The sequence below is a fragment of the Xenopus tropicalis genome, chromosome 6 (genome assembly GCF_000004195.4).
Source record: "Xenopus tropicalis strain Nigerian chromosome 6, UCB_Xtro_10.0, whole genome shotgun sequence".
In the NCBI taxonomy this organism is placed as follows: domain Eukaryota; kingdom Metazoa; phylum Chordata; class Amphibia; order Anura; family Pipidae; genus Xenopus; species Xenopus tropicalis.
In genome coordinates, this window is record NC_030682.2 from 61,407,250 (window position 1) to 61,432,038 (window position 24,789).

At 39.1% G+C, this 24,789-nt stretch overlaps 1 protein-coding gene across 3 annotated transcripts in view; it reads left to right on the forward strand.

Moving 5' to 3' along the window:
* itprid1 (ITPR interacting domain containing 1) overlaps window positions 1-24,789 on the forward strand; it is a 74,822-nt gene that overhangs the window by 11,559 nt on the left and 38,474 nt on the right. For all 3 annotated transcript variants that reach the window (XM_012965494.3, XM_031903845.1, XM_031903846.1), the window contains 5 exons: window positions 968-1,105; window positions 4,115-4,146; window positions 7,084-7,135; window positions 14,622-14,702; window positions 15,620-15,822. In XM_012965494.3, coding sequence (XP_012820948.2) covers window positions 1,065-1,105; window positions 4,115-4,146; window positions 7,084-7,135; window positions 14,622-14,702; window positions 15,620-15,822 — 409 coding nt within the window. In that variant the 5' untranslated portion in view covers window positions 968-1,064. The remainder of the gene's footprint in view (window positions 1-967; window positions 1,106-4,114; window positions 4,147-7,083; window positions 7,136-14,621; window positions 14,703-15,619; window positions 15,823-24,789) is intronic.

The window sequence follows — 24,789 nt, forward strand, 5'->3', positions numbered from 1 at the left end:
TTGCCTTGTAGGTGAAAAATAAGGGGAATGTACTACTACTTTTCAGATTTTGATAAATGAATCCCTTGAATGTGCAGTTTTGTTTTTCAATGAAATGTTTTTATTTTCTTTTTTTATCAGTTTGTTTGTCTTGTTTACTTATAAAGGAATCATGTATAGGGAAATAAGAGAACTTTACGTAACTATATAAGGGGTTCATAATAGCAGTCCTCAAAGAGGATAGCAGGACCTGGGTTCAAGCATTTTTCACGTTTACCCCTATTTTCCTGAATTAAAATTGATATTAGCTGTCTACATACATATTTAGTAACTTTGAATGTATATAAATACATATGCAGTATTCCTCTGACCTAGCTGGTGATTTAGCCATTTGTTCTTTTTATTGGCCAATTAAGTTGATATGAATTAATATTTACAGGGCCTTGTCATCAGTATACTAACCACATATTTTAATGTGATAGTCATTGTAAGTTAGCTTAGTGCTTTAACCCATAGTGCAGCCCCCATGTTTAATTTTTTCCCTTAGGGGTAAGATAGTATGCATAAATAATGACTCAGATTTGGGCCTCTAATCAAACTCTGGTCTTTTTACTAGCAGATACAAGGATAGGTGGGCAATACTCTCATATATTGTTTTGGAGTAACTGCACACTGGTGGCTCTCTATTTACTGATGCACTTTAGTATGAAAGGAATGCAGAGCTAGACAGCGCTCAGAACAAAATGGAATCGTACTCAGAGGTCTTTTAAAAATAAAGTAGTGCCTTTCTTAAAGTGATACAAACAACACAGCAATTGCCTCATAAACCCAAAGATAAGATAAAGATTAGAAGAGTGATGTCATCACACCTCACTAATGAGGGGCACATCACAAAACAGTGTAAAGAATGTGTTTTTTTTATTGTATATTACTTACACACATATGGGTTGATAACTGACAGCAAATACTCTCCCTCTTGTCCATACAGGATTATTGCAAGACATGGCTTCAAACTATAGGTATGATGGGATAATTGACCAATCTGGATTCAACAAGAAAGCAGTCTTGGTATATTTCAAGCAGCAATGGCTCTCTCTGGTTTTACCAGCCCAAAAGACTCAATATGGTAAACATCATATAAAATGAATTCTTTCGCAAATATTACGAGATTGCATATGGAAGGGGGGGGGGGATATTTTTATATATAGTATAGCAGACCATAGATGCATACCAGGACTTTAAAATAAGGTGAAAAAGGAATAAAGTTTTATTTGTTAATGTTTCAGTCCCTGTGAGGGACCTTTCTCCAGTGTGGGACTTTGTGAGCCCACCAGAGAATGTGGCTTCAAGGGCCCCCACTGACCACCAACTCTATGGATTAGACCTTATATAGAACTGATAAAAAGATAAGGAAATTGAATAGATAAAGGAATCAAAAGAAGCTTCTCTATTCTAAACTACCCTTTCCTTCTCTTCTCTTACCCCTGCCCCTCTCTCTTTTAAACTTCACCTTCTCCTAATGGTCCTTTTTTGCTATTCCCTGGCTTTTTTGTCTCACCAGTTGATTTTCATCTTGCTTCCCCATTTCTTTTCTTCTTGCTTTGAATGTTTCTGACTGTTTACCCTCCAAAAGGCCTTGCCTGAATACATTGGCAGCCAGCAGGTAGATCACAGGTAGTAACTTGAAGGAGATCAGGGGATGCTCAATTTTTTTTCCATATCAAAGCAGTGGACAATGTGATTTGATCCATCTTGCTAGTTCTTCAATTAGATTAATGCTCACTTCTGTGGAAAGAAAACCATGCCTACTGCTGAAGATAAGACCAGCTACCGGCATGTCTCTTATGCTGGCTGAGCAGAGAATTACCCTACTGTAAAGTGGGAGATGCAGGGTGATTTAAAGTGTCTGCGTAAGCAATCAGTGGCAGTCTATAATGGTGATTTGCCCATAATCTGCCAGTGCTATCACACAATTGCCCACCAACCTTGTGTAACTTTCTGGAGGGGTGCTGAGGCCCAACTGGGATTTCTGTTGGTATCCTGGTCGGCCAGCCTGACCCTGCATTTCTCAAGACACACAAACAAAGGTCCCTTAGAAGAAATTAAATGTTGACAAATAAAACTTTTTCCCTTTTTCACCTTATTACTAAGTCTCGGTGTACATCTATGGTCTGCTATACTATTTTTCTGTATTTATTGCAAGATTACAAGATACCAACCAGGCACATGCTTTATCTAAATGAGTGTACAACATATGGGACTATATTTTAATATTTAGGTATAGAATTCCTTATCTGGAAACCTGTTATTAAGAAATCATCCAAATTATGGGACAGCCATCACCATTTTAAGCAAATAATTCTAATTTTTTAATCTTATTTTCTTTTTCTGTGTAATAATAAAACAGTACCTTGTACTTGATGGCAACTAAAGGTGGCCATACACGAGCAGATCCGCTCGCTTGGCAATGTCGCCAAGCGAGCGGATCTTCCCCCGATATCCCCACCTACGGGTGGGCGATATCGGGGAGCATTTAGGTAAAAAAAAAAATCCGATCGTTTTTCTGTGTAATAATAAAACAGTACCTTGTACTTGATGGCAACTAAAGGTGGCCATACACGAGCAGATCCGCTCGCTTGGCGATGTCGCCAAGCGAGCGGATCTTCCCCCGATATCCCCACCTACGGGTGGGCGATATCGGGGAGCATTTAGGTAAAAAAAAAAATCCGATCGTTTGGCCCTGGGGCCAAACGATCGGATTATGTGGGCGGCAATGGGGCAGTCGGATCGGGGACCGCATCAACGAGCCGATGCGGTCCCCGATCCGACCGGATTTTCTAACCTGGCCGATCGAGATCTGGCCAATTTCAGGCCAGATATCGGTCGGCCAGGCCGCTCTGGTCTCCCCATACACGGGCCGATTAGCTGCCGAATCGGTCCAAGGGGCAGCTATAGTCGGCCCGTGTATGGGGACCTTAAGCTGCATGAATCCACAGTTGTGGCAAAACAATCCTATTGAATTTATTTAACGTTAAAATGATTTTTAGCAGACTTAAGGTATGGTGATCCCAATAATGGAAAGATCCCTTATCCGGAAAACCCCAGGTCCTAAGCATTCCAGATATAAGATCTATACCTGTATGAGTTGTTATATGTGCAACAGCAGCAGAGAGTAAAGCTGGCCATACACGCACCGATAATATAGTATGAAACCTTGTTTTGTACGATATTCGGTGCGTGTATGGCAAGTCGGCGAGTCGACCGATATCGCAGGAACCTGCTGATATCGGTTGACTCGCCGATCGGGCCAGTTAAAAGATTTTGATCGGGCGCCATAGAAGGCGCCTGACCAAAATCTGCCTTCAGCGCTGAATTGGCAGATGGAGGTAGAAATCCTATTGTTTCTACCTCCTTATCTGCCGTTTCAGCCCTGAACAGTTTGTGGCTGATTGTACGATCTTTCGTGCGACCGATGGTCGCACGAAAGATCGCAAATCGCCACGTGTGTGGCCACCTTAAGAAGAGAGTGTTTGCTAGATCTAATGTGGTTGTTTCCTCGAGAGGCAATATTATGTTTTCCCACCAGTGATTTACATAATGATTTACATTACTTTGTGGTGCCTGCCCAGTGCCCTAAACCTAACCCCTCCTCACCCCCCCCCATGCTTTGTTTTTTGCACCTGTGGGGATGATGGGGGACTGCATAGCTACTCCAGAGAGCATCTGCACTAGAAGAGCTGAAATTCTGATTCAAAAATAGGAATTTGTGCTCTTTAAGCTACCAGGAGTTGCTTTTTGCCGCCCCTGGTAACCTACTGAGCACTGTAGCCTGAGGCGATATTTTTAACTAACCTTATGGCAGCAGCACCCCTGTTTGCACCATGACTTGCACAAAGAAAATTGCCATCTGTGGAAGTGCAGATTTAACAATGGGCGACAAATCTCCCCTTGTGCCATCACCCTAAGAAGCAACTCTAAGAAGCAAAAGCTATTAGGTACAATTTACTTTTGCACCTTCAAATTTTGTGACTTTCCTGACAAGCAGCTTGTAGCATACAGTTCTCAAAATAAAACATAATGTATATGTACTGAACAAAGCTTAAAATCTAATCAAATGTAAATTTTGTGTTTGCAGTAAACCTGACGTACATAATGTGAAGCAGGCTGGTAAGATAACAAAACCTTAATTATAGTTGATGTTCAAACAAAACTTTATCAACTGATATTTTTATCCACAGCAAAAACCATATTGGTTATGAATGTTATCTATACTGTACTACATATAAGTATTTATGTGTTAATGCACACTGCAAACAAGGTAACATCAATTGTTGCTAAGAGCTGATATGTGCCTGCAAGCTAATGTAACAAGGACCCATAAATAAAATTGCACAGGCGCTTATCTGCAGGCTGACTATCTGCACCTACACTTCTACAATCTTCTAATTGTATCTGCACCCAGAAGCACTGAATCTGCCCTGGTGCAATGACACGCAGCCGATATCTGCCAACAAAAGGCAAGTCTCATGTTTATTGGTGGATATTGATTGCATGTGCCTGTAGCTGGGCAAATTCAATGGTCCTGGGTGTAGGCACAACTACTGTAGAAGATTTTTAAAGCGTACAGGAGGATTGTCATCCTGTGTTTATCTGCAGGCTGACGATACTTCCCATGTGCCCTTGCCCTAAGGGGAAAAATGAGAAAAGATATGTGACTCAGAGTCAGATTGGCATCTCAGAACCAGAAGATCGCCTGTAGAATAACAAACAAGAGAAAGCTATACTCACCACTAACTTTTAAACCATTAGGCGGGGGTGCACTGAGGCTGTGACCACAAAATTTATACAGAAAGCAACAAGAGGTTCTCTGCACTCACCCACTATCAATATATATAGGACATTAAGACATTCTGTGCATTAAGCCTAGAAATGCCCTCCCCTTTTAGCAAAGCAGGGATTGTTTGTCCATATATTGCTCTTTACTTCAAGCTGGGCAACTACAGCAGTCATCCCCGGTCTGGTCAGTCCTACACTCACTTTTATCTGATTCATTAGGAATTCTGCGCTTCAATATACATTTAACAAATGGACTGAGTTTTACCTGCTCCATATTGTAGCTCCCACCCTTCACAGCTAATCAGGTGATCTCTTGTTGGCTCCCATACTTCCACCATGTCTATTTGATCCCTATATAATATTTGCAAGAGTGGGTCCTCAATGTCAGGTTCTTTGATTCACTCCAAAAGAAAAGTTAAATACTAATTCACATATTTCTAAAGACAGCCAAAGCCTAGCTTCCACTGGATTTGCTGAAGTTTGTTTGGCTATTGTTACTTCAGTAGAATGGTAGAATTAGATAAGCCAGTGTATCTTTCAGATATCGTAAAATTAAACTTTTCCAATGAGATTCTGGTATTTCAGCAAGATAGTGCTCCTCCCTTTTTCAATCCTTCTTAGAAGCCTACAGCAAAAATGAAAAAGGCCATATTTGCATGTTCATGTTCTCTATTCCACAGGGCTTTTTCTTATTTAAAGGAAGTCACAAAGTCATCCAGAGTTGGTCGTATTACACAATTAAAAAAACTGTTGTTACTGCAGTAAAACTGGTATTTGTTCTTCAAGGGGAGAGTCATATTTATAAAAGATGAATTATAATAATTTGTTCGTAAATATTGACCATGCATAATTGTATGTATTCATATGAATATACCATTATATTATGAGTGTTAAAATAAGATAATAAAATGAGTTATCAAATTAGCAAATAATGCTGTGCTGACCTGATAATTACAAACAACAGTTATATGCTGTGACAGAACTATTCTATCACCTAGGTATGTATTGCACTGTATTAAGGGTTGTCACTGACTGCCCTTGGACCTGAAGGTCAGTATTAGGCCACAAAAAAGATGGCAACCCTACTCCTTGATATAGCCCATCCTCTTAGTCATATTTAATTGCCTAATGGGTAAATGGCAGTTCTGTATTATGATACTGCTTATGATACAGTAAGTCACTCACAACCATATAAATACTTTTTTAGACAGAATAGTGCCAAAATAATGACACACTTGCGGTTCTATTCATTAGTGACCCTTATGAATGGATATCAGCCATGCCATGTAAATGCACTTCAGTAATGCAAACAAACCTGTCTTTCCACACATTTTTTTTTTTTAAAAGCAATTTTGTGTGCACTTAGGGGCACTGCATCTTCATTAGATTTCCATTATCCACTATCCATTATCATATTCCTGCTCACAAACTAGAATAACTTTTGCAGTCAGTTTATGTAGAGCTGTGTTTATGGTGAGAAACCTGCAATTCTACTGCTAGACATGTATTTCCTGATGAATTCCATATTTCTATTTACCAGTTCCAGAAAAGGATGGTGTTATTTCTTTATAGCCAAAAGGCTTTTAACTGTCAGATGGACCTACATATTGGATGTATTGAAACAGCCAGGCATTTGCAATATCTTCATCAAAATCTTTTGTACAGTTAACTGCTGGACAGATCAAATGTCATGCCTCACAGCCTACAGTACATACCATTTTTCAAACTGTGTAGTTGAATTCCCTAGGTCAGGGGTCCCCAACCCTTTTCCTGTGAGCAACATTCAAATGTAAGAAGAGTTTGGGAGGAACACACGCATTAAAAAATTGGCTATTTGGTATCCCTTTTGTAGACTGGAAGCCTGGCTCTCTTTGGCAGTACACCTGGTTTTTATGAAAACAAATCTTGCCTCCAAGCAAAGAATTCAAAAATAAGCACCAGCTTTGAGGCCACTGGGAGCAACACCCAAGGGGTTGGTGAGCAACATGTTACTCACAAGCCACTGGTTGGGGACCACTGCCCTAGATGGTGTCAAACTCCAGCAACATTTATGTGCATGGTGTATTCCTGTGCCCTGATACATAACTACTGATTGATTTGGAATTATTTGCTCTGCAAGACACCTGAAACCTGAGCCTTTGCTGCTGGATTAAATTTCCCCACATCATCAGCCTCCCTTCATTTTAAGTATATGGCAAAACATTTTTTTTTTATATTTAGGGGTACAGTGTATGATATCATCATATTTTTTGTCAATTTACTTTTTAGGCCCCATGTTCAAAATGGAAACAACTAACATCTCGGTAAAAGATTTTATGAGGTAAGTTACTTTTTTAATAATAATAATAGTTCTTTGAATGTGAGTGTATTTTATGACTTTACTCGTATGTTGTTTTGGAATAAAAGTAAATAATAGCTCTTTGCAAAGAGGAAGTGTGGAATCAGTTTGATGTAAGTCTATTACAAGTTATGCAGTGCCACTGGATCCTTAAAATTACATGCTGTAGATGAAAGTGGACTCAAATTCTCATATAATGTATTATTTTTATATGAAAGTCTTAGCTGACGAGGCAAGGCCAAATTCAATTGAAACACCTTTGTTTGTGATGATGTTCTGTGAACGTGATACATGACACATTGCAGCGTCAAGCTGGCTGCCTCCCCTTTTCCTCCCCCCGTTCCACAATAAAACAACGGACACTTAGTTGGGGAGAGAAGGCCGCAGTTGTTTATTGAAATTTATTTAATATAAATCAGCAATCATATACATAAACAACCATAACTAGTATTGAACCGTTTGTAAACCAAACATTAAACAGCAGTCAACTAACTTATGTCCTCTAAGGAGGTCTGACCCTGAGCCCAGGCCCGGAGCCTGTGTCCTGCCTACTACCCAAGTCCCATTCTGGGATTATCCACCTCCCTGGTGACCCCAGGCCTACCCGGTTACCTGCTCACTGCACCTTTTTAATATCCTCTGGGGCTCAAGGTCGACCCCAACCCCCGCACTGCGACTAAAGACTCCACCGGTTGGGGAGAGATGGATGCTGCCAGCTCCTGCTCCTCTTGCCCGCCAAAGGTTGTGGTGAGTTAACATCCGGGTAGGGACTTTATTATATTCCTGCCCTGGCCTGTACACTGGGATATCCGGAGAAGGGAGGGGAAGCAAAAGGGGGGGGGGGGGTTGCTTCCTAGCATAGTCATGCCCTTCTTCCCTTTTGCTTCACTCGGGTCATTGGGCTTCCAGATCAAGGGCAGATTTATCAGTCTAAAGCTCAATACATAAAAAAATCACCCACCCTTTATTCATTACTATGGGATTTTTAGAAAGTTAGAGTGCTCCATTCGATAAAATATGCTTTACTGTATTAAGCTCTAAACTCACATTTTGAGAAATCTGCCCCTAATTTTTAAGAGACAATTTCACAAACTGGATTTCACTTGCATGCAAAAACTAGGCACTGAATCCAAGATTTGGAGAAAGAAAAAACACTTTTTTGTAGCATTTTTATTATCTTTAAAAGTAGGGATTCTGTCTTGTGGGAGTTGCAGGGGGTTTGTACAACCTACTATGTACTTCCTAACGCATTCTCATAAGGAATATAAATGCATAGCCAGAATATTAAGATAAAAATATTGTTTTAAACCATACCTGGCCTTTTTAACCCACTGTACACTCCGAGAATGTATGTTTTGGTCTTCTAGAAGCAATGTCCTTTATAATATGGTTAAAGTTTGAAGTTCTGGTCTCTGTGTATGTCTGCATATTATCTCTCTGGCATGGAAAAAGCAATAGGTTTAGTGCACTGAATATGTTCTGATCTTATGCAGTGTTTTCACAAATAGACTCGGCCTAGCACTGCCTTCTTTGGAGGACTGAGCTACTGTCTTACTAGCTTATGTCCTGTCAAAGATACCAAGTTGCTATATTTGGAGAACCTCCGAGCAGCTTGACACGTGTAATGAATAAGTGTTGCTCTTTTCAATTGGTTGTATGATGCTGGCTCTTTCCTATCTTAGGAAATTTTGCTTTACAGATGTTTAGCTATGTTGCAGTCTAACTTCAAGACATTCATATCTGTATTATTTTACCACTTCCCAGCAAATAAAGGTGTGCATATCAGAAGGTTAAAGCTAATTTTTCTCTTTGACCATCTAGGGCACAATATGTATGCTGTTTGTATGTATATATCTGATGAAGACTATGTGTTGGTGTATTTTTGAGATATATATACATACACTGAATGCTTAATAATTACCAACAAGTTGGTTCAGAATACTGGAAAATAACTTCTCCATTATACAGTTCTAACTAGAACTAAACTTTTGCAATAATTGATTTTTTTTTAATGGATATAATATTTTATATGTGTATGTGTGTGCAGAAAAGTTTACATGAAACTTGGTTCCTAATAAAGCATGTGACACCTTAGTTAATGGAACAGGCTAGAACATATTTATTTAGGTTTAGTGAAAAGCTAACATACTTATCTCTTTGCGTTACATGTTTATGTCTCTCTGACAGACATGCTACCAGCACTTTTACATTATTCACTGCACACACCTAACTTTTTTGTCTGCCACATTAACTACTTTATTATCACTTTCCAAAGTTCATTTTATGACACAGATTGCAGAGTTTCCTACTGTTACCACTCAATTATTAACTAGGGAAGGGTAAGAGTTGCTTAATCAACAAAGTATTCTGTAATCTGATCTCATGGCTGGTTTGATCTCTGTTGCATACTGTATGGTTAGGAACACAATATTTCAGAAATAATATATTTTGAAAGTCATGGCTATAGAGGCTGTGTTCCCTGAAGGTTAGCAGCTGATTTACCATCTGTCATAAAGCAGAATACCTTCTGTCTCATTTACAGCATAATTAGCATTTGCTAGTACCTAACACCTTTATTTTCACACCTACAATATGCTAGCATATTTCGTTTATCAGAGGATGATGATGTGGGTTTGAGCATGTTTTTCTTAGCTTTTTTTTAATAGAGCTGATTTAAAGAGGAAACACCATCTTAAAATAAATGTTATACATGTTAAGTATAAGGAATCATTAAGTACTTTATTGGTCTTGTTTTACTTGACCCACACAAGCCTTAAATAAACATAAAATATAAAATTGAGTTCCAGGAAATTACATTTTATTTAACTGTTTTAAGGAGGCTGAAGGCACACAAACCACCTGAAATCACCAGTATTGGCCATTCTGACACAAGGATAATACTGCTAGATTTGGGCAGCATACATTATAGGGTTGGCAGCAGGGAAGGTTTTCGAATTATATTTCCCCTAGTGAACAAAAATAATTTACTTACCACACCACAGTGAACAAGGTGCAATTTTGATTGTGATCGCCGTTTTTTTTACCCATAGTACAGAGCTGATTCCAGCATAATTGTGACATGCTCCTGGCACAATTGCAACTAAGGCATCAAGGTTTACATAGCTGTGCTTGCATTTCAACCTATATCTGACACAACTGCACTGAAATCGAGTTGGTATCATATTTGAGACTGTGAGACTGAAGCAAGAGCAGAATGCTTTTTTGCCATGATACTGTGTTTTTCCCCCAGCATTCCAGTGTTTTTGCAGTTGCAAGGGGGTGCCATTGCGGGTGATGCATCAATATTAACACAATTGTGCTTAAATCTGTAATTGCACTGATGCCATTTGCATTGTTCAGAGCAAGAATGCATGTGTGTCTGTTTCTTTCGATGCAAGTGTGCTGCACCCCTTGACAAGAGAGTGCTGAAGGAAACCTTTGACCAGGGTTCCATCAGCGCCATACATCAATAGGTGCAACTGCACTAGATTCAGTACATGAGGGAAGAAGGACTGATCAGCACCAGTATAAATATACAAATGTGCAAATATACAGAAGTGCAAAGAGTGCATTTTGAGGCAAGTACTTTTAATGAATGGGGTTTTAAGCGAAAAGGGCACATTTTGGTGCAAGAACCTTTATTGAATGGGGTTGAATTTGCAACGCAACTGCAGAAGCACATGTAAATGAGCCTATAGTTTATCAAAACAATTTCTGTAAATGTTATTTTCAAAAAGTAACATATCCTAATCCTGTTTGCAAAAAATCTGCTTTATAAATATTGTTGCTTCTAAAATATCATTATTTTTAATTTTGGTAAATTGATGAAAAGAAATCATTAATGTTTTTTTTCCATCTAGCTGCTAGTGCCTAAGCTATGCATAACGATGCCTCTCCTGGCTCACCATCATTGTTGACAGCAAAAAGAGTTCACTGAAATATTCTGTCTGTAAGATACTGGCTTTTGTCAGATGATGGCAGAGCACAGTAAATACCAGATGTGCTGGTTAGTTTAAGCAATAACCTTCCCTGAGTATTTAGGATATGCTGATATTTTTTTATACTGGCCATTCTTTTCCTTTCATTCAGTTTATTAAAGGGGATCCAATTGATGCAAACTTATTCAGAGTAGACCTCTGAATGCTTTTGCAGATTATATTAAATTTATTCTTTGTGGTTTCTATGACATAAACAGTTCTAGACTGATAATACCAGGCATTCCACTCATCATTTCTCATAGAAGGTGTAAGCAACCCTAACTGTCCTATATTTAGTTAACTCAAGGGTTTCTGAATTGAGCCAAAGGCCTGGTAATAGTGGCCTAAAATGCAAATATCTCATAAACTACTAATAATATTATGGGTGGCTTGTTACAGACCTTGAAGACCACAGGGTCCATTGACTATCTTCAAAGTTGTTTTATGTACAAACAAAATGACTCCATTTTGGTACACAGGTTTTGCAAGTCCCAAATAATGCCAATACTGAGACTGAAAAAGCTGTCAACACATATGCTATCTCCAGGTACCCACTTTGTGGAAACTCCCATTTTTTCCACTTTCTGTAGTTGTCTGATTTCATATATTGGCCCAATATTGGGATTAACTAAATGAGGGGCCTCCTGAAGTAAGGCTCCATTCCTTTTACTCTCCAACTCCAGAAAAGATGTTCAACCACTTTAGGTACACACAACTAAAAATGTAATTGAAGCTCAATATCAAACATATAACATACCTTTTTATATACACTGCTCAAAAAAATAAAGGGAACACTTAAACAACACAATGTAACTCCAAGTCAATCACACTTCTGTGAAATCAAACTGTCCACTTAGGTAGCAACACTGATTGACAATCAATTTCACATGCTGTTGTGCAAATGGAATAGACAACAGGTGGAAATTATAGGCAATTAGCAAGACATCCCCAATAAAGGAGTGGTTCTGCAGGTGGTGACCACAGACCACTTCTCAGTTGCTATGCTTTCTGGCTGATGTTTTGGTCACTTTTGAATGGAGAACGTTCTGCTGCCTGCAACATCCTCCAGCATGACTGGTTTGGCAGTGGGTCAGTAATTGTGTGGGGTGGCATTTCTTTGAGGGGCCGCACAGCCCTCCATGTGCTCGCCAGAGGTAGCCTGACTGCCATTAGGTACTGAGATGAGATCCTCAGACCACTTGTGAGACCATATGCTGTTGCGGTTGGGTTCCATCTAATGCAAGACAATGTTAGACCTCATGTGGCTGGAGTGTGTCAGCAGTTCCTGCAAGACGAAGGCATTGATGCTATGGACTGGGCCACCCATTCCCCAGACTTGAATACAATTGAGCACATGTGGGACATCATGTCGCTCCATCCACCAACGCCACGTTGTACCACAGACTGTTGAGGAGTTGGTGGATGCTTTAGTCCAGGTCTGGGAATAGATCCCTCAGGAGACCATCCACCACCTCATCAGGAGCATGCCCAGGCATGTGGAGGCCACACACACTACTGAGCCTCATTTTAACTTGTTTTAAGGACATTACATCAAAGTTGGATCATCCTGTAGTGTTTTTTCCACTTTAATTTTGAGTGTGACTCCAAATCCAGACCTCCATGGGTTGACAAATTTGATTTCCATTGATAATTTTTGTGCGATTTTGTTGTCAGCACATTCAACTATGTAAAGAACGAAGAATTTAATAAGAATATTTCATTCATTCAGATCTAGGATGTGTTATTTTTGTGTTCCCTTTATTTTTTTGAGCAGTGTATTATGGATTTAAATTATATTGAGAAATCCCAATTCTATCATGGGAAGAGGCCATGAAGTCCATATATCCACATATCAGTTTTTGGTTTTAACAAGGGATAGACTAATTAACTTAAAAATCCTTCATTGATACTGCATATCAAGCAGTAGACTCTCTACGTCCTACCCTCGGGTATAGAATTTTTGGAACTTGTAAACAGTATGTTAACTGCCTTAAGTCATCTACCCTGATATGTGCTTACTGGGCATCATTGATAAACTGACTGCAGATTTCTACTTTTTCACACAAAAAAGGCTACAGTTTTGGCTGAGGCACGATCCTTCCTCTCTTTCCTATTGACTGAGTCTGGATAATAAAACCCTATCATTACATAAACTAACATATGAAACAAGTGTTACTTCAACCACAAATTTGGGGGAGAAAGCTTACTGATTTTTATATTGTAATAAATACTTAATGATTATTTTTATTTAATCGCTCAATTCATTTTTGGGTTAAGCGCCCTTTTAAATGCAGTGTGTGCTGAGTTTCTCAATCATTGCTGAACCTACCACTGGCAGCTTACTTTCATTATCTGCAGACAAAATAGGGGTAATTTATGACCGCAAGTGCAATTTCACAGACAATCACTACGTTTTCCCCCTACAATAGAGCTTTTTTTCCCCAGAATTCCAGCATCGCCTCAGTCACTAGTGATGAGCGAATCTGTCCCATTTTGCTTTGCCGCAAAATTTGGCTTAAAACGTTGCGTGACAAAAATACATTGCCATGTGCAATGATTTTTTGCTGTGTGCGTAAAAAAACACCACACATGACAATTTTTTTTTAACGTGTGATTTTTTTTTTTACACACACAACAATCTTTTGGACACGGGCAACAATTTTTTGTCACGCAGCAAATTTTTCCGCGATGAATTTTGACGCCCATTTCGAGAAACAATCCGCCAATGGTGAAATGTGGAACATCACCGCAAATCCATGCCTGGCGAGTTATTCCATCCATCAGTCATCAATTGTAGTTATTGCGCCCACTTGACACGTTTATGCGTGAAAGTGACATGTGCATCTGATTTTTTATATGCATCTGCACTTGTGTTTGTAAATTAGTCATTAAGAGTACTTGTATGGGTTAAAATTGCCTTTGTGTAACTGAAATAGGATTGGTAGAATTCTTAGATATACTAAAAGGATTTATTCCTGCTGTTGTGGATTCTGGCCCACATCTCTGCACACACTACATTCTTAACTGTTAAGGGTCCAACATTATATATATCATATTGCTGCATTAGAATGTAATATTGAATTAGCCCTAAATATCTGTGGTTATTTTTTATTTATGTTCTTTAGAAAAATACAGTATATTGTTAGGAAAACCAACCTCAGAAAAGTCAGATTCACCTTTCAGATTCACAGCAGATCAAAGTATTTTTGTTTGGTGAAATAAGTTCTATTTTTACAAAGAAAATTTCAGTATCGGCCCTTCATCTAAATGTATAAAGTACAATAACTATAGAGTCCTTTTGTACTCTGATTTATACAATAATATAATTAACATTTTAAGTTACTGTAGCTATATGTGTTCTATTTCTTACTATGGCATACATACGGATATCAAAAACATATTTAATGTACAATGTTCTCCCCAGTTGTTAAAAATGAACAAAATTAAACATAAAATTACAATGTGTTATTATTTTTTTTCTTCCTATTCAGCTCTTTGAATAACTATTTGGAAACACCTCTGACATCAAAACAGGAAGCAAGTGTAAATTGTGCCTTTACTTTTCCTACAAGGTTAGTCAATTAGTTACACAATGAAATTATGCAGACTTTTTCTATTATTTACTATCCAAGGACATGATGCAATCAGTAAAAAAAATATTATTATCTTTTCAATCCTCTGAAAGGCTGGCTTAATATAAGGTTATTTTAATTCAACTAGTGAATTAGCTTTTCTCACTGATCTCTTCCCATTGTGAGCTTTTGGCAGGTGACCTACAACAAACAATTAACCCTTTGGCTCATAAACCTACCCCCATGCATGTGGAAATATGGTCATAGATGGAGCCCTTGCTCCTACTACTACTTAATAAGTGTCTATTACAAGTCTATTGTAAAAAAAATAACTATGGGTTTATAGCCACCAACTAACCCTTCCATTTCACCTAATTGGGATTAGAAGAGTCCCACCACCATCAAGGTGTTGGAGCTTCTACATAATTTTAACAGGGCACTTATCTCTCTTCAAGGTAGATGACAGGGAGGCAAAATATTGTTTGTGCTCACCATCTGGCAGCATATCACAATGTTACTGACCAATTCATAACATTGCTTTTGCTTTCTGAAGTTGCGTGAAGTTTCCTCCTACAAGCTACTTCACATGACTTCGAAAAACAGAGCAATACATATGCCTTTCCACCGGTGATTCACTTTGTTAAAAGGCATTCTTGGGGAATAATCATGGGCGACTAATCTCTCCATGGGGCACTAGCTTATGCACTGGATAAGGAAGAGGGCTGAGCTAATTGCCTTTAATCATTGTCAGCGGTGAAGAATAAAGTCAATACAATAGACAAATTAATTATTCTGCTTCATTTTCCAAATGCATTCAGTATAAACTATGTTTTCTAAACATATATATCAAAATGATAAATATTCATCCAATCATTTTTCTTCTAAAGATAAATTTCCATTTTTTTCTACTTAAATAGCATTAGGCAGCTTCTCCAGTTGTATGAAGTTGATCCTATTGATCTACTTCTTGATCTGGGATTTGGTGTAGATGAACCTGATATCTGTACAAAAATACCCTCTCGGTTCATTATGAGCCCTTCTGGAGCCAGAGGAATCAACATTCACGTCTTTCTCGAAGCTCAAAAACAGCGTATGGATATTGAATGCCCAAATCTCTGTGGTAAGTATTGTGAATCATAGCCCTATTGAAGTCTAGCTTTATTGCAACACCTTCTCTACTTTGATATATATATTTTCTAAATGTATGGCCTTTGTGGCTATACAACTTATAAAACATATTGAAGGAAAGAATAATCTTCTGAATATAGCGTTTCTGCAGATCATCCAAATGCGTATCAGAAATGAAAGTGAATTTACATACAGGTAGTTAAAAAAGTGCTGGCTATGTTATGCTTTGTTTACACACAACAATTTTAGCAGTCATGGGGGACATCACATGCAGTGAATAGACAAACTGTACTGATTAAGAGTTAAATCTGCAATTACTGGTGTTTGACATACAGTAATTGCAGATTTAATTTTTTTACATCTTTTGAAAAGGGCACTGGTGAATGTGACCAGGTTTATGCTATACAGGTATCGGACCCCTTATCCGGAAACCCGTTATCCCGAAAGCTCTGAATTACGGAAAGCCCGTCTCCTATAGACTCCATTTTAATCAAATAATTCAGAAATTTAAAACTGATTTCCTTTTTCTCTGTAGAAATAAACAGTACCTTGTAATTGATCCCAACTAAGATATAAATAATCCTTATTGGAGGCAAAACAATCCTGTTGGGGTTAATTAATGTTTTATTGATTTTTTAGCAGACTTAAGGTATGGAGATCAAAATTACGGAAAGACCCCTTATCCGGAATACCCTTGGTCCAGAGCATTCTGGATAACGGGTCCTATACCTGTACTTATTTTAGTAGTGGAGCACTGTCTACAACAAACAACTGTATGAGTAGAGGCCAAATTACCCCCTAAATTAATTTATTGAATAAATTAAATAAATACATTCAATTTATGGAATTAATTTAAATAAAATCTAAAATGAATAATTCATAATTATTGCACTTATATAATAGTCAGTTATCATCAAAGTGTTCAGTTTTGCCTGAAAAAGAAAATGTAAATGATTAGTGTTTGAAAAAAAATTAAACACGGAACTACTTGTAGCTAGCTACTTGTCACAGCTACAAAATGCCAGGAAATACCCTGCCATAGATAATACTGAGAACTGTCTCTGCTAAAACACACGTAGAGACAATTATCATTATTTTCTATTTTGTAGTTGCGACAAGTAGCTCTGTGTCATAGCCTTTAAGGGGGTCATACACACACACCAATATTATCATACAAAACTAAGTTTCATGCTATGATCGGAGCATGTATGGGTGGAGATGAGGCAAGTGATATTGGTAGCCCTCCTTACACAGTGCCCCCCCATACACAGTGCCCCCCCATACACAGTGCCCCCAATTACCCCCATAGAGAGTACCTCCAATAGAAAATTCCCCCCATAGACTTCTTGTGGCTCCTGCTCCTTATTCAGCTCTATCATTATTTTCTATTTTGTAGTTGCGACAAGTAGCTCTGTGTCATAGCCTTTAAGGGGGTCACACACACCAATATTATCATACAAAACTAAGTTTCATGCTATGATCGGAGCATGTATGGGTGGAGATGAGGCAAGTGATATTGGTAAAAGACTTGCATATCGTTCGCCTCGTCGATCAGGCAGGACTAAAAAATTGAAGGTGCCCAATCATCAAAACATTAATACTGAATTGTCAGATTAGGCTAAACTAATTCCTTGTTTTTACTTGCATATCTGATGATTTAGCTCTTAACATTGGCAGAGTGGACAAACTATCTTTCCATACCTCCCAACATTTGAAAAATGAAAAGAGGGACAAAAAGACTTGGCGGCGCAGCGCGGCAAATTGTTTTGACCATGCCCACTTTGTGGCCACACCCCATTTTAAAAATTCATTTTTAAAATAGTTAAAATAGTGCCCCCGATGGCCCAATAGACAGCACCCCCATAGACAGTGCCCCCCATACACAGTGCCCCATTTGCCCCCAGACAGTACCCCCCATAGACAGTGCCCCCAATTGACCCCATAGACCATGCCCTCAATTTCCCCACAGACAGTTGCCCCCATACACAGTGCCCCCATAGAAAGTACCCTCCATACACAATGCCCCATAGAAAGTGCCCCCAAACACAGTACCCGCCATACACAGTGTCCCCATACACAGTGCCCCCCATACACAGTAGCCCTCCTTACACAGTGCCCCCCCATACAGTGTCCCCCATACACAGTTCCCCCATACACAGTGCCCCCCATACACAGTAGCCCTCCTTACACAGTGCCCCTCCATACACAGTACCCCCATACACAGTGCCCCCATACACAGTGCCCCCCATACACAGAGCCCCCCATACACAGAGCCCCCCATACACAGAGCCCCCCATACACAGAGCCCCCCATACACAGTAGCCCCCCAATTGCCCCCATAGAGAGTACTTCCAATAGAAAATTCCCCCCATAGACTTCTTGTGGCTCCTGCTCCTTATTCAGCTCTATGTACGGCAGCGGCAGGACCTTTTATAAGGTTGCACCCCGTGCGTACGTGTGACGTCACACGTACGCACGGGCGCAACCTTATAAAAGGACCTGTCGCCACCGTACGAGGAGCCGAATAAGAAGCAGGAGCCGCAAGAAGAGACGGAGTCGGAGCGCTCGGCTGCAGCCAGCGCATCCCGCTGGCCTGGATAATTTAATGAATGTTCTGCATTTCCGTAATGCGGGACATTCATTGAACAATCCAGGACAGCGGGACGCGCTGTAAAAACCGGGACTGTCCCGCGAAAAGCGGGACAGTTGGGGGGGTATGTCTTTTTTACAATCAATGGTGGTGGGAAAGATCATAACTGCAGTGCGTATAGCCACCTTTAGGAAGTTTTCTGAACTCCCATGTTTTAATATCTCAACACTACTTCTTAATGTATTTTTGAGACAAGAAAAGTAGAGAAGATAAGGCCATATAATTAGTATATCTTCCCATCTACCTACCACCCCTACTGCAGTTACACAATCAGTGGTGAACAACATAAGAACCACTCCACATGCCTTTACAGACAGCTACAATTCTATGACTGGAAGTTGAAAGAATGAAATATGTATAGAATTCAGTTGTACAACATAAAAAAAAGAAGGTGACTGTATCATTTTAAAAAAATTATAATTGATTGTTTTCAAACACTAATGAAATTTTATTGTAGGGGTAAATTATCCCAACAGATTTGCCAGATTGTGTGAAGAAGATGGGAGCGTGAACTCTGGACTGGCGGTTCTAGATGAGGCTGATCTCTCTAACAGCCGGGAGACCAGTTTCTCTAGTAGTTGTGGGGAGGAGAGCAGAGCTAGGCCTAAACAGATGGTGGTTATAGGGGATTCGATCATTAGGAAAGTGGACAGGGTAATCTGTCGAGCCGATCGCTTCAACTGAACAGTTTGTTGTCTTCCTGGTGCCAGGGTTCGGCATGTGGTTGATCGGGTTGACAAATTATTGGGAGGGGCTGGGCATGACCCGGTTGTCTTGGTACATATCAGTACTAACGACAAAATGAACGGTAGGTGGCGCACCTTAAAGGGGGAGTTCAGGGATCTAGGTTCTAAGATTAAGCAAAGGTCCTCCAATGTCGTTTTTTCGGAAATTTTGCCGGTGCCACGTGCAAGTTTAGGGAGACAGCGGGAACTTAGGGAGCTAAATGCGTGGCTAAAGTCTTGGTGTAGGAAGGAAGGGTTTGGGTTCCTAGAGCACTGGGCTGACTTTTCTTTGGGGTACAATCTATACAGCCGTGATGGATTGCACCTCAATGGAAGGGGGTCTGCTGTGCTAGGGGAGAGAATGGTTAAGAGGCTGGAGGAGTGCTAGACAAGGGGGGGGGTGAGCTAGAGTTTTATGGGAAAGCTAGTGTAGACGGGGCAGTGGAACTAGTAAAGAGTAGTGGGGGAGGAGTGAGTGGGGCATATAGTTTATCAGATAAGGAGCTTCCGTTGTTACAAGGGAAACAGACTAATTTTCATCTTAGCTTTAACTCTCCGTTAATGTAAACATCAGAGGGAGATGTTATAATCTCCGCTGCATGCTGGCGAATGTGCAAAGCTTGTTGGGTAAATTAGGGGAGCTGCAGGCTATTGCATGTATTCAAAATTATGATTTAATTGGCATCACTGAGACCTGGTGGGATGAAAAATGCGACTGGGCCGTGAATTTAAATGGCTACACACTTTTTAGGAGGGACAGAAAAATTAAAAAGGGTGGAGGGGTTTGTCTTTATGTAAAGTCAGATTTAAAGTCACATAATAAAGACATTACCAATGAAAACGTTGAATCTCTTTGGGTAGAAATTTCAGTAGGGCTGAAGGTCACAAAGAAAATGACCATTAGTGTATGCTATAAACCACCCCGTATAGATGATGGGGATGAGACCCGGCTACTGTTGCAAATGGAGGAGGCTTCACAACTGGGTCAAGTTGTTATTATGGGGGACTTTAATTATCCGGACATTGACTGGAGTAATGGGGTGGCTAAGTCAGAAAAAACTAGTAGGTTTGTAAATATGCTAAATGACAACTTTTTATTTCAGGCGGTTCAAGAACCTACTAGGAATGACTCTATTTTGGACCTGGTAATATCTAATAATACTGAACTAATCTCTAACATTTGTGTGGGTGAGCATTTGGGGAACAGTGATCACAACATGGTCTCCTTTGAGATAATGCTGCAGAGACAGCTCTATAAGGGAGTAACTAAAATGCTCAATTTTAGACTTGCAGACTTTGCCGGTATAAGGGCATCTCTGCAATGTGTCAACTGGGAAAGGCTTTTCATGGGGTTAGACACAGAAGGAAAATGGAACATCTTTAAAAGATTGCTTTGTAATTATACACAACAGTATATTCCCCTTGTAAGCAAGGAGAGGCATCGCAAAGCAAAATTTATGGCTGAATAAAAGTGTTAGTGTCGAGGTTGGTAAGAAAAAACGTGCTTTTAAAGCATTTAAGTTAGCTGGGACAGCAGAAACTTTCATCAGGTACAAGGAAGCAAATAAAGCATGCAAAAAAGCTATCAGGCAAGCTAAAATAGAGATGGAAAGGGATATTGCAGCTAGGAGTAAAAAGAATCCAAAATTATTTTTTAATTATGTAAATAGTAAAAAAATTAAGCAAGAAGGGGTGGGAACCTTATTATCATGGAGGGGGGGGGGGTAAGTTGGTTGATGATAATGGAGAAAAGCAGAAATTTTATTTTATTTTTCATCTGTCTATACATCTGACGAGCCAGCTAATGAAGGCTTCCCTTTTAATATGCCCAGTTCTAGTAATTTAGCTACTGACGCATGGGTCACTCAGGAGGAAATTCAAAAGAGACTTGAACATGTAAAGGTAAACAAAGGTCCAGGACTGGATGTGATTCATCCCAGGGTATTAAATGAGCTGAGCGCTGTGATTGCCAAGCCTCTTCACATAATTTTTCAGGATTCGTTGAGGTCTGGCATGGTGCCGAGAGACTGGCAGATTGCTAATGTTGTGCCGTTATTTAAAAAGAGATCCCGTTCTCAGCCTGAAAACTATAGGCCTGTTAGTCTGACATCAGTAGTGGGAAAGCTTTTGGAAGGGCTAATAAGGGATAGGGTACTTGAATACATTGCAGTTTACAATATTATAAGTTTGTGCCAGCATGGTTTTATGCGTAACAGATCTTGCCAGACTAATTTAGTCGCCTTTTATGAGGAGGTGAGCAGGAACCTCGATGCTGGAATGGCAGTTGATGTCATCTACTTGGACTTTGCTAAAGCATTTGATACAGTACCTCACAGAAGGTTAATGATCAAATTGAGGAATATTGGCCTAGAACATAATATTTGTAATTGGATAGAGAACTGGCTGAAGGATAGATTACAAAGAGTGGTGGTAACTGGAACATTTTCTAATTGGACCAGTGTGGTTAGTGGAGTACCGCAGGGGTCAGTCCTTGGTCCTTTGCTTTTTAACTTGTTTATTAATGACCTGGAGGTGGGCATAAACAGTACTGTTTGTATTTTTGCTGATGACACTAAATTGTGCAAAACTATAAGTTCCATGCAGGATGCTGCCGCTTTGCAGAGCGATTTGACAAAATTGGAAAACTGGGCAGCAAGCTGGAAAATGAGGTTCAATGTTGATAAGTGCAAAGTTATGCACTTTGGTAGAAATAATATAAACGCAAACTATCTACTGAATGGTAGTTTGTTGGGGGTATCCTTAATGGAGAAGGATCTAGGGGTTTTTGTTGATAACAAGTTGTCTAATTCCAGTTAAAAGTGCTTAAAGTGCTGTCTTGTATAAAAAAGGGCATTGACTCAAGGGATGAAAACATAATTTTGCCCCTTTATAGGTCCCTGGTAAGGCCTCACCTTGAGTATGCAGTGCAGTTTTGGGCTCCAGTCCTTAAGAAGGATATTAATGAGCTGGAGAGAGTGCCGAGACTGCAACTAAACTGGTAAAGGGGATGGAAGATTTCAGCTATGAGGTTAGACTGTCGAGGTTGGCGCTTGCGAGGGGACATGATTACTCTGTACAAGTACATTAGAGGGGATTATAGGCAGATAGGAGGTGTTCTTTTTTCCCATAAAAACAATCAACACACCAGAGGCCACCCCTTTAGATTAGAGGAACAGAGCTTCCATTTGAAGCAGCGTAGGTGGTTTTTCACGGTGAGGGCAGTGAGGTTGGGGAATGCCCTTCCTAGAGATGTGGTAATGGCAGATTCTGTTAATGCCTTTAAGAGGGGCCTGGATAAGTTTTTGAACAATCAGAATATCCAAGGCTATTGTACTAATATCTACAGTTAGTATTAGTGGTTGTATATATAGTTTATGTATGTGAGTGTATAGATTGGTAGGTGTGGATTGTGTCTGCTGGGTTTACTTGGAAGGGTTGAACTTGATGGACTCTGGTCCTTTTTCAACCCTATGTAACTATGTAAATGAAACTTTTTTTTTAAATGAAAACATTCCTTTAAAGAGTATGTTAGGAGTTAACAATAATCCCCATATTTTACTTAGTTTGCAAAACATCATAGTACAGGTATGAGATTCTTTATCTGGAAACCCATTATCCAGAAAGCCTTAAATTAAAGGATGGCAATCTTGCATAGAGCCCATTATAAGTAGATTTTTTTTAAAATTCTCTGTAATAATAAAACATTACCTTGTACCAGATAGTAACTAAGTTGCACAAATCCTTATTGGTAGCGATACAATTCTTTTGGTTTTTTTTTAATATTCAAATGTTTTTTTAAGTATCAAGATACAAATTACAGAAACATTCCTGAGCATTCTGGGTAATGGATTATGTACCTGTAATAATTTAGGTTAAAAAAAATTCTTTGTCAACTAGACATCACCATTAAACATGCAATCAGAACTGACAGCATAAATGTTATCAGCTTGTGTGAGAAGGGCGTGCATGAACACCATATTTCATATTCAATTTGTATTGATAAAGGTGTAAAAAGAAAAAAATTAAAAATTCCTTAGTAAGTTTTATAAATAACATATTTTCTTTTATTATATCTGTGAGTAGAGCAGCTTTGTTTGCTTATAGATAATTCCCATGGAAACTTACTGGTAGGCACACAACAGCTTACTGTAAGTCAACTTTACATTGTATTAGAAAAAGTAACTTTTTTTTGATAAAACAATTTCGATGTAAAACATATGCATTTATCTCCATTTTCTTGCACCAAATGAGTACTGACACCTTAATAGAGTGGTAGATAAAACTTTTTCCTGTGCTACCCTGTATTGTCCATTTTATTCTACGAACAAGGGCACACAGGACATATTGCTATGCATATAAATTGCAACAAATGATCAGTAATTTTTGGATATACTTAAATGAGAACCAAAGCTTAACTAAAACTAGAAATGTTGCACTTTTGTTTTGGGCCTTTGTACCAGCCCAAGGCCACCCAGTGCCGCTGGAGATGTCCCCATGAAACCCCCATTGTCTTTTTTGTTTATTCACGGTGCATACTTGAGGCTGCTGTCAGTTACCTGAGCTTAGGGACCGACACACAGGATATATATTATATACACAACATAAAATTCACAATGAGAGGCTAATTAGTTATTAATTTGCATTCACATGTTATGGCAGAATAGACTTGATGAATATTTCCAGAAGCAGAACATATTTGAATATTTATAATATTTAATAAATAGTGTCAGGACAGTCACAAGTGTGCTTTTAAGGTGCTTTATATGGACTGCAGAAGAGGGAGGCCTACAAGAAACGGGGTTAATCTTCCCTCCCAGCCAAGTAATTAGGTGGCGGCTAAGAGGAGCGCAAGTCAGAATAAAAAGTCTTTTTTTACACAAAATTCTTTGTGTGCAACTCAATTTGTTGGGTGTGCCGGCCTTAAAGGGGACCTGTCACCCCAAGACAAAACTCCAAATTATTTTCTATATTGTTAGTTAAGCAAAATAAATGTTACTTACTCTATATAAATAATATAAACCTTGTTTCCTTCCGTCTTGGAATTACTCAATCAAAGAAATCAGGTGGGCACCATTTTGTGGACATTGTTATGAAAGCAAACTTTGTATCATGCCAAAATCTTGTTTATGTGTCAGAATGGGGGACCAGATGCCCATGTCCTTGCACTGGCTGCACAATTAGACGATGAGGAGGGAGGGGATAGTGAGATGTGCATTGACATCTAGGTAGTGCTGAACGGAAAGCTAAAGTTGGGGGGTGGGGAAAGCAATATATGATTGACAGCTGGGATTTTTAAATGCCTTTATAATGGGTTTGGATGTGTTGTTAGAAAAATGAATTTGGGTTTCAAGTTTAATTTGAAAATGACTTTTATTATACAGCTTTTTATGTCTGGGTGACAGGTCCACTTTAAAAAAGTTATGCACAGCTTAGAGGTAACTGCAAAACCTGAGAGCCTGTGAGTTATTCAGACTTAGGAGCCTTGTGGGGTGGGGTGGGGTACCTGAAATTGCTATATATATATATATATATATATATATATATATATATATATATATATATATATATATATATAATTATATTA